The 16,766-nt window shown below is 40.8% G+C and overlaps 1 protein-coding gene across 5 annotated transcripts in view; it reads left to right on the top strand.

The window, feature by feature from the left end:
- OSBPL1A (oxysterol binding protein like 1A) overlaps positions 1–16,766 on the top strand; it is a 221,513-nt gene that overhangs the window by 101,128 nt on the left and 103,619 nt on the right. For 2 of the 5 annotated variants that reach the window (XM_047793943.1, XM_047793942.1), the window contains exon 15: positions 687–793. The exons of 1 other annotated variant lie outside the window; for it this stretch is intronic. In XM_047793943.1, the coding sequence (XP_047649899.1) occupies positions 687–793 (107 nt within the window). Of the gene's footprint in view, positions 1–686; positions 794–7,581; positions 7,702–16,766 lie in introns of those variants that run through there. 2 more of the 5 variants (XM_047793946.1, XM_047793947.1) reach the window with 2 other exon arrangements.

Here is a 16,766-nt window from a genome sequence, read left to right as displayed (position 1 = left end):
GTGTGCATTTTGCAGCTTTCTCTTGTCAACATTCTGTTATTTTTTTGGGTTGTTTTTTGTAATGGGTAAAGTGGATTAAAGATTTTGTTTAGAGGTCCAGGGAAGATACTGATATTTATGTTCCCACCTTAAACATGTACTGAAAGATACTGGACCTTGACAGGACATATTTTTGAGAGTGAAAGACCTATTTATACAAAACATTTATCCAAATAAGAAGTGAAGGAAGTTGAGGTAATGCCACCTTCAGATATTTTAGCCATCATGTCTCTTTTTAGCACTTTGTCTTTGAATAAAATTACTCATCTAGTAATAAGTATCTTGAAAGGAAATGTTAATGTTTTATAAGTAATGATACCATTCCTTCTTAGCAGCTCTTTTTCTTAAAAATTATATTATTACTTATTCCTATAAGCTTTTTAATTCTAGCTCTTCTCCTTTTAGGATATAGGCTTTTCTAGGTCAAAGCTACATCTTTTCTTTTCAGTAAATTAGTCAAGGCACTAATTTATGTGCCCTGCATACAGTGGTGCTTTATAATGATGCCCAAGGAACATACTATATGCTTTGCTTAAGGCAAATGGAAGGAGACATGAGGTTAGTAGATATAAAAATGTATTTGTGGTCTTAGTTTACTTTAAGATTACCTCAAGTCCCACTCATTTCACTTTTTTTTTTATTTATAGAAATGCTTCCATCATTTCTTCAGAAAGTTGAAGTTGTCTCTGAAGCTTCTAGAGAAACATGTGTAGCTTTGAGTGATTGCCTTAATCTCTTCACTAAACAAGAAGGGGTAGGTAGTTTGTAATTGAATTTTTTTTAAATGTTTGAGTGTCACATCCAATATATCATTGCTTTCAAATTTCTGAAGGTAGAAGAAAATAGAGTTGAAGGAAAGCTTCATTTTCACTAAAATTTAGAACTTACTTATTCCTGATTAAGCAGGATGATCCTGGAATAACTTCTCTTTTATCATGTAATTTGCTTATATATCCATATGTAAAAAGTGTGTTTCAAATTGATCTACTCTGGGTGGTTGTGGCATTTCAATAAGAGGAATATGAAAGTAATTCTAGAAAGAAAAGGTCTCTATATGAAAAAAATATATACTTTTATTTAGAAAATAGTTATTTTAACCTATGTGAACAGAGCTTAATGGGTTAAATTTTTGTGTTTGTGCTCTCTGCCCCTTGCTCTCTCCTATTTAAAAATTTGCCACTTGAGTTCCTGTCATTGCTCAGCAGTAATGAACCCCACTAGTATCCATGAGGATGCTGGTTCAATCCCTGGCCTTGCTCAGTGGGTTAAGGATCTGGCATTGCTGTGAGCTGTGGTATAGGTCACAGACCTAGCTTGGATCCAGCAGTTGCAGCTCCAATTCTACCCCTAGCCTGGGCATTTCCACATGTCATAGGTGCAGCCCTTAAAAAAAAAAAAAGCCAAAAAAAAGTTGTCACTTGGAGTTCCCACTGTTGTGCAGTGGGTTAAAGATCTACAGTTTAGGCTGTGGTGTAGGTTGCAGCTGGGGCTCAGATTTGACCCCTGGCCCAAGAACTTCCATATGCCATGGGTGGAGCTAAAAAAAAAAAAAAAAAAAAGTGCCACTTGATTTTCCAAATATAGCAAAAGTGGTATGCCTATCTGTTAGTAACTCTTTTCTAAGGACTGAAGAGTCATTAAGGTGTGTTTTGACTGCCTGAACAAGGATTTTTCTTTTTTATGTTTTTCCTCCCATTTTCATGATTTTGATGTAAGGCAAGTCACAATATGATTATAGCATTGCAGAACACTGAGGAACAAATTATGACGATATGGGATTCAGGTAGTATTTATTACATGGTAAAACTAAATTCATTCACATCTCTTATGTGGTACCTGATGAATGTATTGATAACTTTTTTTGTTCTAGAAATATGTATAGTTTTAAAGTGAACACTAGCTTAGAAATAATTTCTAAAGAAGCTGCCCTATCCTAATCTTTAAGTTAAAAAAAAAAAAAACTTAGGTAACCTCTTCTGTGTAAATCTATAGCTATGTATAAGAATATTAGCCTAAAGTTTAACTTCATTAACCTCTTTAAGCCTTTTAAATTTGTCATGAGAATTAGATAATTGTAAGCAAAATGCTTAGCATAGTTCCTGACACATAGTAAGCCCTGAGCATAAGTCAGCAGTTGTTACTGTGGGATGCTGTCTAATTAACACTTGTGACCCCTTTTCTCTGATGGTATCTTGGAGCTTCCATGTTTTTAACATTGGTTTTATCTTGTTTTGGGGGGAGGTGGTGTTGTCTAAAGAAAATTTATTTGACTGTAGACTGACTGTGTTGTGTTTCCGTCCTTATTATTTAAGTGATAATGGGCTACTTAAGTTCTCTAAACTTTGATATCTTCTTCTTTCAAATAAGAGAGGCCATGTAGAAAGTCATTAAGCACACTAGTCTGAAAGTCTAACAGATCTCTTGTAAATCTCAGCCTTTCCTTAACCACTTGTAGGACCTTGGGCGAGTTTCTGTAGCATATATAAATGCCTCAGTGTGGGGTGTGGAGATCAGATGTGTGTAGATGAATAATATGTACACAGCATATTAGCACATCACGGGCACAAAATATTCATTTAGTAAATGACATTGCTTCAAACTTTTAAGAGTATCTTTAAGATTTCTGTTCAGTAATTTTATGAAATGTCAATTTTATGGAGCCCTTAATAGAAATCTATGGATTTCCTTCTGAGAATTATGATTATAGACAATGAGAAGGCCTAAAAAATATTTGCAAGATAAATGGCATCATTGAAGTTGGTCTTATCAAGTAGCTAAGAATTACAACATAGGGATTTAATGGCTTAATTGAGGTCAGAGTGGAACGATTATGTACTAGTAATGCCTTATTTATCTGGCAACATAAATTAAATTTTCATTATCTGGAAATTTTATTAAAAGAGCAACGATAAGCTTTGAACAAAACAGACTTGAATCCAGTTCTTGGCTCTGCTGTTTAATCTCTGTCTTTGCCTCAGGTTTAAAATACAATCTTCTTTTTAAAGTGGTGATCAGAGTTCCCTGGTTGCTCAGCAGGTTAAGGATCCAGCATTATCACTGCCGTTGCTCAGGTTCGATCCCTGGCCCCAGAACTTCTGTGAGCCTTGGGCATGCCCCCCACAACCCCCCAAAAAAGGAAGAGTACAGTTAAGTGACCAACCAAAACGAAACAGACTGGTGTTTTGAGGAGTATATGAGATCATATGGTCAAAACACTTTGTGCAGTACCTGGCACAAAATAGGGACCCAGTAGATGTAAGTGACACAAGCCCCGGCAGCAGCAAAACTATTTTTACTCTGATCTCTTTTAAGGACATTTACTCTAAAGGTTACACATTCACTTCTTAAAACGAAAATTTTCATACTGAATTTTATCTTTCCTGGGTGCCTCAGGATTGTCCCTTTGTATGTTTATAATTATTCTTTGTCTTAATACAGAGATGCCTTCAGAGGATAATGTTTATAGGACTCTTTTGTGATTAAATGGTCCAATCCTGCTAATTCTTCTCAAATTCTTTTTTGCTCCTTATGGTTTAATAAATACTTTTTTACTTGCTTGATTTTTAGATCAATGGGGTGCCCATCTCTAGCAGTGGAATACTGATCCCTTTTGATATATTCATACTAATCTCCTGTTTGTTAAAAAAGAAAACCAGTAACCAAACTTGGTAAAATTATGTCCACAGTAAGCCTAAGGTAGCTCTGTATGAGAAACTTGGGAGTTGACAGTGGGCACAGGCCATAGCATTGGACCTGGGGCCTTCTAGTATGCACTTGTTCTTTGCTTATTTGGGGGAGCCCTGATATGGCCTAGATACTCCTGGTTTCCAGGTGACCTCTATATAAATGAGACAGTATGTAGGCGTATTTTACTTGAAGTAACACTAATGTTGTTTACAAAAAACCGAGGCAATACATAAAATAAGCTGTAAAGTTTGTGAGTGATCTATTATAGGGAACCTTACTAGATGTTTTTAGGGTGATATACTTGGGAAACATCATAGATTGTAAAGGCTGTGATTTTTCTTGGACCTTGTTTGAGAGTTCTATTCAGAAGGCTAGATACTGGTTTCACAAATTATTGTTTCTGTATTTTGCCTCACGAGAGGGTGGTATCAGAAGTGGTTAAATGTCACTCAGAAGTCATCATTGGTGCCCTTCTGGTTCTCTGGGTTTTATTGAGTTCCCCTTGATATTAGTCAAACCAATTTTTAGTGTAAGCTCACCAATAAAATATTTCATACTTGCATGTTAAATCTCCTGACTGCTGAAGAGATGAAACCCGAACATATGGTTGGGATGATAGGATGCCAAGCTTGGGGTGTAATGGAACAATTCAGACTTTCAGTTGGAACCAACAAAAGTACTGCTACTCTGGACCAGATGCTAAAGTCTTTGGAGAGAATCCATACCCTCATGTGAACTCCTATGTCTATGTGGAGTCATGGTTTCTAATATTCATATAGCTTCCTGAGCTGCTCAGAGTCCTTTAATCCCTGTCTCTCGTTTGCAATGTTTGTATCTTTCAGGCCTTCACCTTTTTCTCTCTCATCTCTCGCATGAGCAAAATTCTTTGTTACGCATCAGGCAGTCATTGTATGTGCTATCAACTTCTAACCGCTCCCTCATTCCAGTTTTTCTCTTTCCTTTGTTGGAGGCATCTGTTTCTTTTTTTGCTTCAAAAACAGCTACTCTCTTCTGATTTCTCCCTTATAGCTTCTATCTATCCTCCTACACCTCTTTCCAGTTCCATTTTTGAAAGTGTGATACCTTCTGTTTCTTCTTTATTCCTCAGCTAGTCCACCAAGACTATTCTTGCCCACATCTCCTTGTTGCTAAGTCAGAGAACACCCTTAAATTATCTTGCTTGTCCTTTGAAGGATCTAGCATTTGACTACTGTTTGCTTTTTGGAATGCTTCTTGGTGATTTTTCATGGTTCCTCTCTCTCTTGACTTCTTTTTTTTTTGTCTTTTGTCTTTTTTCTTGTTGTTGTTGTTGCTATTTCTTGGGCCGCTCCCACAGCATATGGAGGTTCCCAGGCTAGGGGTTGAATCGGAGCTGTAGCCACCGGCCTACGCCAGAGCCACAGCAACGCGGGATCTGAGCCACGTCTGCAACCTACACCACAGCTCACGGCCACGCCGGATCGTTAACCCACTGAGCAAGGGCAGGGACCGAACCCGCAACCTCATGGTTCCTAGTCGGATTCGTTAACCACTGCGCCACGACGGGAACTCCCTCTTGGCTTCTTTATTGCAACTCTGCCTCAGTGTTCTTCTCAAGCATCCTTTCCTCTGACCATGCTTCACATGTTATTAGTCCCTGGGTTTCTGTGGGTGGCCTTCTTACTCAGCATTCTCTCTAAATGATCTCACCTACTCCTTCGGCCAGAAATCCATGATGATTCAGGTATCTCCACCTTGGATCTCTCCTGAGCTAGGCTGTGGACCAGTATATCCAGCTGCCTTTTTCCCATTTACATATGGATACATCAGAGGTATTTTAAAACCAATGTGCTTAAAACTGAGTTACCTATTCAACTCAGTTACCTATTAGGTAACTTAAACTGGAAAGACTGGAGCTGTCTCTGGTTCTTTCTTCTTCCTCATCTCCACCTTTAATCAAGCTTGTCGTTTTTACTTCCTGCATCTCAGATATCTGTCTCCCTTCACTCCCTCTCCAGCCCAGCACACAAATTCCCCACCGTCACTCTGTTAGCTGAAGTTCTCAGCTTTGCTCTCTTGGATGCCTGCTAACATTTCCCAATCCCAGGGTCCACCCTTCAAAACTGAGTTAGTTGTTACTCCTATTCTAGGAGTTCCTTGCTATAGTAGCACTTGTGACATTGTATCATTATATATTTACTTTTCACTGGAGCACCTTAAGTAAGTATCTAAGTTATTTTTAGAGCAGCTGTGTTTGGCATATAGTAGACAGTTAATAAATACTTGAATAAATGCATAAGGAATATACACAAAGGAAAGAATACAAACCTTTAGGTCAAACCAATCAGGACCTAAATTCTGCTCTCTCAATCTTGAGCAAATTAATGTATGTTTGGGAATTCCATTTCCACATCTGAAAATGAGAATACAAATGAGTTATGTGAAGTTCCTCAATACAGTACCTGGCACATTTTAGGTGGTCTGTAAATTGCCTTCTGAGACAAAATAGCCTTTGCTGGTGGGGGGAGGGGTTTGGCCACATACTGCAGTGGCTTGATGTGGGACCTCAGTTCCCAAACCAGGGACTGAACCTGGCCACAGCAGTTCAAGTGCCAAATCCTAACCACTAGACCACCAGGGAACTCACAAAGTAGCCTTACTTGTTCATTGTTTTGTTTTGCTGCCTGGTACTACTTTTGTAAACTGAATTCATCCTCTAATTTTTAGGGCCTAGGGAGAAATACTCTGTAGCAAGGTCTCGACCTCTTTAGTGTCAGATGTGACTTTTTGAAATATAGTAATATTTAGTCACCAATTTAGAATGGAAAAAAAGTAAATTGACTTCAAAAACACCATGAAACCTCACTGACATTAATTCCAGTTTTTCCAAGTGTGGTTTAGTTTCACCTTCTACACATTTTACATTTGTCACGCGAATACAGCTACCACTGCTGGAAGGGTGAACTTAAAGTAGCCTAGGATTTTGTCAAAGAAACGTTCAGTTTTCTTCAGTAGTACTCTGCTTCCTAAAGTCAAGGACAAATTTATATAACTCGGAAAGATTAAAACTAGCATTGGAATAAAAAGCTTGGTTGGTTTTTTTTTTTTTTTTCCCCTCAGCAGAGCCTCATAAGTTAACTAGAAATTTCATTAGCCTGAACATCCCCCTTAAGCATCGTATTTATGTGGTGGGTCTACCCGGCCTTGGAGCCTTGTCTTAACCCTTTCAGCCTGGCTGGAATACGAAGCCACCCATTTCATGTGAGGCGGTTTCACATCAGTAGAGTTAATACTGTTGTTTTCCTCATCGCTCAAATGGTAGCCTAGGAAGTGTATAAAAAATAAATATGTGAAGATCATCTCAGTCTTTGTTGTGGACTTTCATTGTAAGCCTGAGTAAGTGTCAGTTACCTTCGAGGTGGGAAGACTCCAGAAGAGGAGATCCCTCTGCTTTTCCGGGGGTGCGGTCTGGCCATTTAAAAGTTGTCAAGGCCGAGGCCGGCGGGAGCACAGCGCCAGTTCCAGGACCCCAGGAACGGCCGGCGCTTCCGCAGATGCACCAGAGCACGGGTAGCGGTGCCTGCCGCTCTCCCCGAAACCCCGGCCGGGCTGTGCGCAGCCCCCCGCAGGTCCCTACCTGCGCCTCCGAGCGGACGCGGCGGCGGGGGGGCGGGGAGGAGGGACGGACGACGCCAGCCGCGGCGGAGCCGCCCGCCGCAGGCCATTTGCCGGCAGCGAGCCCCGGAGGGCGGCGGTGCGGCCCTCTGGCGGCCCGGGCGCGGCGCGGGAGTCCTGGGCCGCGCCTCTGCTCGACCGCGCTGGAGCCGGGGGCGGGCCGCGCGAAGGTGACTTAGGGAGACCTTGCGGTGCCGCCCTGGGTTGCGCCTCCTGGCTGGGCTGGAGGGGAGGCGGAGGAACAGGCCGAGCGCATTCGTGCTGGAGCCGCGCGGAGCGCCGGACGGAGAGCGCTGCAGAGGAGCCCCGGCCCCGGCCCAGGTGGGTGGGCGAGTGCCTGCGCAGGGGGCGGCCCGGGCGGCCTCGGGACAGCTGGGGACGCGGGGGCAGGAAGGGGGAGGGCGGCCGGGCGGGATCTGGGGATGTGAGTAGATCCAAGAATAGTTGGACGCGAGTGTGCAGAGCGGAGTGCTGCCGCGGGTAGTGGGGAGGGGTGCGTGAAGCCGGGTGGGGACCCTGCCCGCCCGCCGGGTGTTTGCATCCGGCTTCTGCTGGGAGAGCCGCTGCGGGGACAGCCCGTGGAACTGATATTTTTTCGGCCAAATATTGGTAGTAGGTCAAGTAGGGCCGGAGGGGGAGGAGTAAGGCAGTGAAAGACATTATTGTCCTAAATAACCTTCCAAGTTAGTGATTTTTCGAATGTCTCTGCCCTCGTTGACATTGAGATGAACTTACCATCTGCTGTTCAGAGGCCGCTAAAATTGCCCCCCAAAACGAGAAGGAGAAATGCTTGAGTGGATTGAGAAGAGAAATGGAAATTATGCTGGGGTTGAGGAGTGGGGAGGTGGCTTTTAACTTTGTTTTGATTAGGGATTTTTGATTACTCATAGGCTTTCTTTGTAGCCTAAACCAGCGGAGAATCACGTTCCCCAGCATTCACAGCATGTGGCTAGTTGTTTTGTGTTATGCAGGTTTTTTCTGGATTTGGAGGGAGGGTAGTAAGGAGTAAGAGGAAGATGTTGGGGAAGAGCTTCTATACCATTTGAGAGTTATTTAAGCTATTAAAAGTTTCTTAATTTTAATTAAGTTCAAAGACAGAATGAAGGCATTTCATTTCGAAGACATAGCATTGCTTAGCAGGAATCTTTTGCAAAAGAGAAAAATGCTTGAAATGCGAGTTGGTGGAGTAATGTGTAGGCTAGAATATGGCGATCTAAATATAAATTGTCTTTTCAGTTTGAGGACACACCAAAGTTAATCTCTGGTCCAGATAGTGTTTGATTTTGACCCCAAAGCTGATGACTTCAGCAAGTTAGCTCAGCTTCAACTGAGTAGATATTTAATCTGAACATGAAGAGCAAAGAGCTATTTCAGCCTTTGTCCCAGTACTACTTTTACTAGATTGTGGGCCTGAAGGGATTTGTGTTACTGTGAATGTAATTGCAGGACTGTAGTCTTCTCTCTTTAGAAGCTCTTTATGCATAAATTTTAGGGAATTTCATTGATGGTAAAAGTGACCCACATAATCTACCTTTCCTTAGATGTGCTCTGTGATGAATAGGGGGAATTTAAAAAGTTTATTAGGAAAATAAATAAAAATAAAAAGTTTATTAGGTTTTCCATATTAAAAGCAAATGCACTTACTAATAATCAAGGTAGTAATATACATATAGTCCAAGAACATTTAAAATATCTTACATCATTCATAAAATAACTGTGCAACACCATCCTTCAAGCTCTGTGTAGTTTTTGACTTTGTCATTTACATTCTTTTAAAAAGGATTGTGATTTACAATTGTGTGCCTATGATGTTTATCAGCTCCATGAAGATTATAAGAAAACTTCTAATTTCTTTAAAAAGTAGGAATTTAGGATTTCTGCTTCGTGCACGTGCACATTATTCCTAGCTTGTATAAATAATCCAGAAATATACTGCTACAAATTAATTTTGGAAGCAGCTGGGACATAAGTTAAATAAATATGAAGTTGATATAAGACAAAGCTGGTTTTCATTTTGATAACTTTTGTGACGTTTTTGAACAAAAATACATAAAGTTTTAATTAGTAGCATGAGGTGTGTTTGTGTGTATGTGTAAGCCTTCTGATGCTTGGTATGACCCAAGATCTGTCCTGGTGAGTTTTTGTATCTCACAGTAGTAACAAGGGTGTAACCTGAATGTGGTTGTGTTTGTCTTATTTACACTCCCATCAGGGTGCAGTGCCTAACTTCTGCTCTAGTTAAGGACTAGAATAGTCTAGCTAATGTCTAGACATTAAGTCTAGTTAATGAGTTTTAAATGGGCTGTAAGCAGACGTAATCTTCCTTTCATTTTAACTTCCTAGTGTTAAGGATGTAACCCTTATATGTCTTTATGATGGTCCACCATAGATTTGATGTCTGTTACTTTCTGTAGAATTTTCTCCTTAATTCAGTAAGTATTTAAAGAATGGTGACCTTGTCAGATACTGCTGTATTGGTCTGTTTTCATAAAATTTAGAGAGTACTGTAGGAGCCAGATGACTGACTAGATTCTTACAGAAAGCACAACATACCCAGAGGGAAGAGAAAGGAATGAATTCTAGCAAATAGTTCATTAAGACTGGAACAGAGGGGCTTAGTAAAGAGGAAGTCAAGGCTAGATGAATAGGAGCAGGGTCGTCTTCTTTTTTTTTTCTTCTTCTTCTTTTTTTTTGGCTTTTTAGGATCGAACCCATAGCATATGGAGGTTCCCAGGCTAGGGGTCTAATCAGAGCTGTAGCCACCAGCCTTCGCCACAGCCACAGCAACACAGAATCCGAGCCATGTCTGCAGCCTGCACCCCAGCTCAAAGCAACACCAGGTCCTTAACCCACTGAGTAAGACCAGGGATGGAACCCTTGTCCTCATGGATGTTAGTTGAATTTGTTAACCGCTGAACCACGATGGGAACTGCAGGAGCAGGATCTTAAAAGACTTTGTAAAAGGGCCTAGAGTTTGGATTATTTGGAGCAGTTAGAATCACTGAAAGGTTTTAATCAGGGGAAAGATTTAATCAGATTTGTTCTTTGGGAGGAGGATTAGAGGGCAGGCCTGAAAGCAGGCTGGCCAGGTACAGGAATTAGAGATAATCAGAGTCTGAGCCTAGTTGGTGGCTGTGGAAAAGGAAAGGAAAATACAGGGCAGAGAGACTTCGAGATAAACAACATGAATTGGAATTGATCGTAGATTTGAATATGGGGAATGAAGCAGGTGGAGTTAGATGTCGCCAGATCCATGGCATAAGTCACTGGATAGCACGTGACTGAAGTAGGGAGTAAAGGGGAGGATGAGTTCACCTTTGAACGCGATGACATCCAAATAAGGTCATCCTTACTCATCCAATAAAAACTTAGGAATCTTTGGTACTGAGAGTCACTCGATTAAACACAGCGATCGAGGCTGGAGGAGTAAAGAATAGTACCTAGGAGAAGTGTCCTTTGAAGAAGTTTGAAATCAAAGGATATAATGCTAACTGTTAAAGCAAGAGAGCTAGTGGAATGCACTGAGGAAAAGCAACATGAGGGGCGCAGAGTATAGACCAGGCCAGGGAGACATGGGGCCCAAGAAGTTGAAATAACAACTGAAACGCAGCTGTCCAATTTAGTAGCCAGGTGTCTTTGATGAGGGAAGTTTTAGATGCATGACAGGAAGAGTGAATAGGGAGGAGAAATTAAAAATAATGTAGATAGGAGTTCCCGTCGTGGCTCAGTGGTTAATGAATCCGACTAGGAACCATGAGGTTGTGGGTTCGATCCCTGGCCTTGCTCAGTGGGTTACAGATCCGGCGTTGCTGTGAGCTGTGGTGTGGGTCACAGACTCGGCTCAGATCCCCTGTTGCTATGGCTCTGGTGAAGGCCAGCGGCTATGGCTCCGATTCGACCCCTAGCCTGGGAACTTCCGTGTGCTATGGCAGCTGCCCAAGAAATGGCGAAAAGAAAAAAAAAAAAAAAAAGAAGATAGACTGGGATTTGGTATCTGTAGATAGTCCATTTGTGAATAATTACAGTTTTTGTTCCTTTCGATCCTTATACCTCTTATTTTTTCTTCTTTCTAATGTACTGGCTGGGGGCTTCAGGACAGTGTTGAATAGATGCTAAGATGGTAGGAATCCATGTTCATCCCTGGTATCTACAAGCATGTTTCTCATTTCTAATGATTCCCTGTTATGAATGATATGCAGTGCATACTATTTACCAGATTAATGAAGTTCCCTTTCATGCTTACATTGTTGAAAGGGTATTGAATTTTATCAAATATTCCTCATTTGTTAAGAGAATCATGAGATTTTGCTTGGTTAAGGTGAATGTAAATCTAAAATTATATTTTTAGATTCTTTTTAGCGATGAGCCATCCTTGCGTACCTGGAATAAACCTAATCTGGTCATAATGTATTATCTTCAGCATTCTCCTCAGTGTGGTTTCTTTTGAATTTTAGCATCTGTTTATGAGTGAGATTGGCTTGTGATTTTCTGTTCTGTCCTCATCAGGGTTTAATATCAAGGTTACAGTGGCCATATGTAATGAGTTTGAGTGTGTTCTCTCTTCTGGTCTCTGGAAGGGTTGTATAAAAGTGAAATGGTCTATGTGAAAATTCAGTGGAATTTCATATTAAACCATCTTTTCTCTGTGAGGTTTTTTTTTATCGCTAATTAGATGTATTTAATGGTTATGGTGCTATTTTTATTCTCTATTTCTTTTTGGGATTGACAAGTTAGATATGTCTAGGAATTTTATCTTTACCATTTAAGTTTTGAAATTTATTGTTACAAGGATATTCTTTTGCTGTCTTTTTAACTTCTGTTCATTTTGTAATTATGTATTCCCTTTTCTAATCTTTTTCTGTTTTCTTTTTCCTAATGTTTATTTGGCTATTTCTGATTTGGATTTTGCTCTCTTCGTAAGATCATTCTCATTAACGCTTTGTTCATTTGATTATTTTTCAAAGAGCCGTCTAGCTTTTATCTTTTTATTTCATCTTTTTCTAAGTTAATTTATATAGTTTGTCACTTTTCCATGAGTTTTTTTTTTTTCTGGTATCTATACTAGGATAAACACTTTGTCTCCTAAAGTGGGTGATTTGTTCAAAATTTGTTCCTTTTTCAGATTTCAAATTGTATGTTTCTTTCTAGTATTTGGTGTTTTAGGGAATATATCATTGCTAACTTTAAGCATGACTTTGATTATTTTATAGGCTTGAATAACATTTTCTAGACTTCATCATTCCAGATTGAGGTCTGCTAATATAAAGTACTGCCCTCCTAATACTTAAAATACCTGAAACTTATGGAAGGTTTTGACTATTTCCAATTCTTTTTCTCTTCCCCCACTTTCCTTGTTTTTATTGCTTGGCATTTCTCTCCATTTCTCTTCCCCACCTTGCTGCTCATTTTCTTCCTTTTATCCCCTCTCACCTCTTTTCTTAGCCTTAGATTTTTGTGTGTGTGTGTGTCTTTTCTGGGGCCTCACCCTCGACATATGGAGGTTCCCAGGCTGGGGGTCTAATCAGAGCTGTAGCCACCAGCCTACACCACAGCAGAATCCGAGCCATGTCTGTGACCTACCCCACAGCTCATGACAATGCCGGATCCTTAACCCCCTGAGCAAGGGCAGGGATCAAACCCGCAACCTCATGGTTCCTAGTTGGATTTGTTAACCACTGAGCCACGACGGGAACTTTAGCCCTAGATACTTTGCGTGGTGAAACAATGACCATCTTCCTTACCCTCTTCCCTTTGTTTCTCTTCTGTCTTTCTAGTTTTCTACCCTCTATGCCCCATTTCCTTACCTGGAGGATTTTCCCATTATCTGCTCAGGAGAGTCCATCTTGCTCTTTTCTTCTCCTTAGAACCTTGACTCCAGCCAGAGAGGAAAAAGCAGATAACTTGTGTCTAACTTTCTTTAGTAAAGCTCAAAGATTCGCTATTATGTACCTCATGATTTTTCTTATTCTCTATATGGTCCAACTTGATGGGAGGCCCAGGAAGACAGCATAGATGATAAGAGTCTGAGTTGCTTTTACTTGGAGTCCTGAGATACTGGCTCCAGGATTAGTGACTTTTTCCTTCCTGTCTGACTCTGGGCCTCACATCCTCCCATGTAACAGGATTGTTAATGCAGATCCCTTCTCTCTGCTTCCCCGGTTGCTGTGAGACTCAAATGAGATGAGGATAAACCTATCCGTTTTATGTCAGGTAGTCTTCCCATGCCTTATTTTCAGAAAGGTGTCTTGAAAGGATTTTGTGCTCAATTCAGAGAGAGAGAGAGAGGTGTTTTGTGGCCTGGGGTGCTGAATCAGAGGAACCCAGGGAAGCAGCAGGTGGTAGTGGGATGGCAGGAGCGCGGGAGTTCTGCCCAGTGGCTGAAAGGGAGTCTGGGGAAGGAAGCCCCTAGCCCCCGAGGCTGGAGTCACCGATGTGTCACTGCATCCGAGGCTGGATTCTAAGCTGCAGTGAGAGCCTCTCTTCTTTTTCCTGTGTTTTATTTGCTCCTTTCAGGATATTACCTCTTGGAACTTGAGAAATCACTCTTTACTTAAAATGTGGCCATAAGGGAGATTTTGTTGTGCTGGGTTTTAAGCATCTGAATTAAAAATGAAGTTTGGGAATACATTTCTTCTTAGTAAAATTTTTTTGAAATGATTTAATTTTGAATATTTCCTTCACTTATTACTTTGTTTTGTGTTATCTATGAGTTTTTTGTTTGGCTTGGTTTTGGTTTTGTTTGTCTTTTTAGGATCGCACCCATGGTATATGAGGTTCCCAAGCTAGGGGTCGAATCGGAGCTGCAGCTGCTCCGACCCCTGCTACACCACAGCTCACGATAACACAGGATCCATGCGCATCTATGACCTACACCACAGCGCATGGCAAAGCCGGATCCTTAACCCACTGAGCAAGGCCAGGGATGGAGCCCGAGTTCTTGTGGGTACTAGTCGGGTTCATTAACCGCTGAGCCACAATGGGAACTCCCATGGATGAATTGTTTAAAGTCACAAAGTTATAGAATCAGATTGTAGAGCATCTTGTTTGGTGATTTAAGGGTTTTTGTTGTTGCTGTCATTTGCTTGCTTGTTTTTGGCCTCACCTGTGGCAAACAGATGTTCCCAAGCCAGGGATCCAATCCACACCACAGGAGTGACCCCAGCCGCAGTAGTGACAAAGCTGGATCCTTAACTGCTAGGCATTTAGGGAACTCTGATTTTATGTTTTATTAGGGGCCAGAGTAGATGCCAGTGTACAAGAGAGGAAAGTAAAAGCACCTCCTCAACTACTAAGGTGCCTCAGGCAATAGTTTGAAGTGTCTGATGTCACTGATCTCTTCCTCATTTTGCAGATGAGACTAGGATCTTGGAGAGTGGGCTTATGTAGGTAGCTAGGAGGGGGCTACACATAGAGCCAAATCCAGGAATCTGTCTCCAAATTCAGTGCTGAAGAACAGCCCACTGTATCACACATAGCTTGAATGGGGAAAATTCATTCATCTGAGAAGACAGTCCACCTTGTTTCAAAGTTGATGTGGTGATTTATAAGCTAATTTCTCAATTTGACAAAAGGACACCAACTTTAAGAATGAGCAGATGACCAAGAATATTTCAGGGTCTTCAGATTTTGCACGGATGCCTGTAGTCCAGGCTCTCAGCGGGAAACACTGTCCATCTTTTTGTGAAAATTTTGCTAGGTAGTGGTCACATTTTTGGAGTATATAGAATTTATCCATTTCTCTAGATACTCTAAATTTTATCCTAAAGTGAATCTAGAGTATCAGAATGCTCCAGCCCAGGCAATATTTTGTTGATCTTCTGGAAAAATGTCCCTCACTGAGTTATAAATTGGAATTACACCCTCAATTTATGTTGTGGGTCATTTCAAAAATATTAGCTTAATTGGTGTTATTGATGATTTTGCCTTGGAATACTCTTAATCCCCTATATATTACCCTGAATGAGAAATTAGAGCCAAGGGCAAAGAGGGAGTTTGTTTTCCCTAAAGAACTGATGGGTTTTTTTTTTTCCTTGTGGACAATTAAAAGGGCATAATTGTATTTCTCTTTCAGTTTTGGCCTTAAGAGAATTCAGAGCCAGGTTTGTGGCTCGTCCAGGGTTTCTGTGTAGGTGGCATCACTTGTAGGTCCTACCCTAGTATCCGAAGGTGTTCTGTATTTTCATAGCCTCCTAATTTGGAAATCACTGGATTACAGCATTTTGTTGTGAATTGGTTGGATGTGGCTGTGCCTGAGTGCATTCAGGTAAAATGACAGTAATTTGGGGATTGTTCTGCAAATAGTAAATACAAAGTAAAGAGTTGTTAAAATGGAGTTCCCGTTGTGGCTCAGCAGAAATGAACCCAACTAAAATCCGTGAGGATGCGGGTTCCATCCCTGGCCTCGCTTAGTGGGTTAAGGATCCGGCATTGACTTGAGCTGCAGTGTAGGTCTCAGATGCGGCTCAGATCCTGCATTGCTGTGGCTATGGCGTAGGCCGGCAGCTACAGCTCCGATTTGACCCCTAGCCTGGGAACTTCCATATGCCACAGGTATGGCCCTAAAAAAGCAAAGAAACAAAAACAAAACAAGTTGTTAAAATGTTAGGAATAGATTTGTCCTTAATCCTGTGGCTTTATTTTGTGTGAAGTATATATGCATTTTGATGTTAGTTGACTTTGTAATAGCTCATTTCAAGGACCCAAGTTAAACTATGTGATAGATATTAATTACAATGGGAGCTTTTTCTGTGTTCATGTTAATGCAAATCAAACTGAGTATGCATTTTATCTTTGGAGACAAAAACCTTTCATTTATTTTCGCTTGTGGTAAAAATTCACACAGCATAAAATTTGCCATCTTCCCTATTTGTAAGGGTAGAGTTCAAGTGGCTTTAAGTCCTTTCATATTGTTGTGTGCCCGTCACCACCACCTGTTTTCAGGACTCTTTTCATCTTCCTAAACTGAAACTGTACACATTAAACCCTAGTTCATCGTTCTCCTCTCTTCCTAGCCCCTGGAAATCATGATTCTGCTTCCTCTGTCTCTGAATTTGACTATTTTAGGGGTCTCATATAAGTGGAATTGTATATTTTTTGTCTTTTTATGACTGGATGATCTCAGCAGTGTAATTCCTTCAAGGTTCATCCATGTTATGACATGTGTTAGAATTTCTTTCCTTTTTAAGGCTGAATAGTATTGCATTGTATACATATATACTACATTTTGTTTATCCATGTATCCATTAATATTGTGTTTAGGTTTATTCTGCCTTTTGGCTAGTGTGAATAATGTGGCTGTGAACATGAGTGTACAGATATCTCTGTGTGTCTGTGCTTTTAATTCTTTTTAATGTATACTCAGAAGCAGAATTGCTGAATCGTGTGGT

Source organism: Phacochoerus africanus, chromosome 8 (genome assembly GCF_016906955.1).
Source record: "Phacochoerus africanus isolate WHEZ1 chromosome 8, ROS_Pafr_v1, whole genome shotgun sequence".
NCBI lineage: Eukaryota > Metazoa > Chordata > Mammalia > Artiodactyla > Suidae > Phacochoerus > Phacochoerus africanus.
This window is presented reverse-complemented; position numbering and strand designations above follow the sequence as displayed.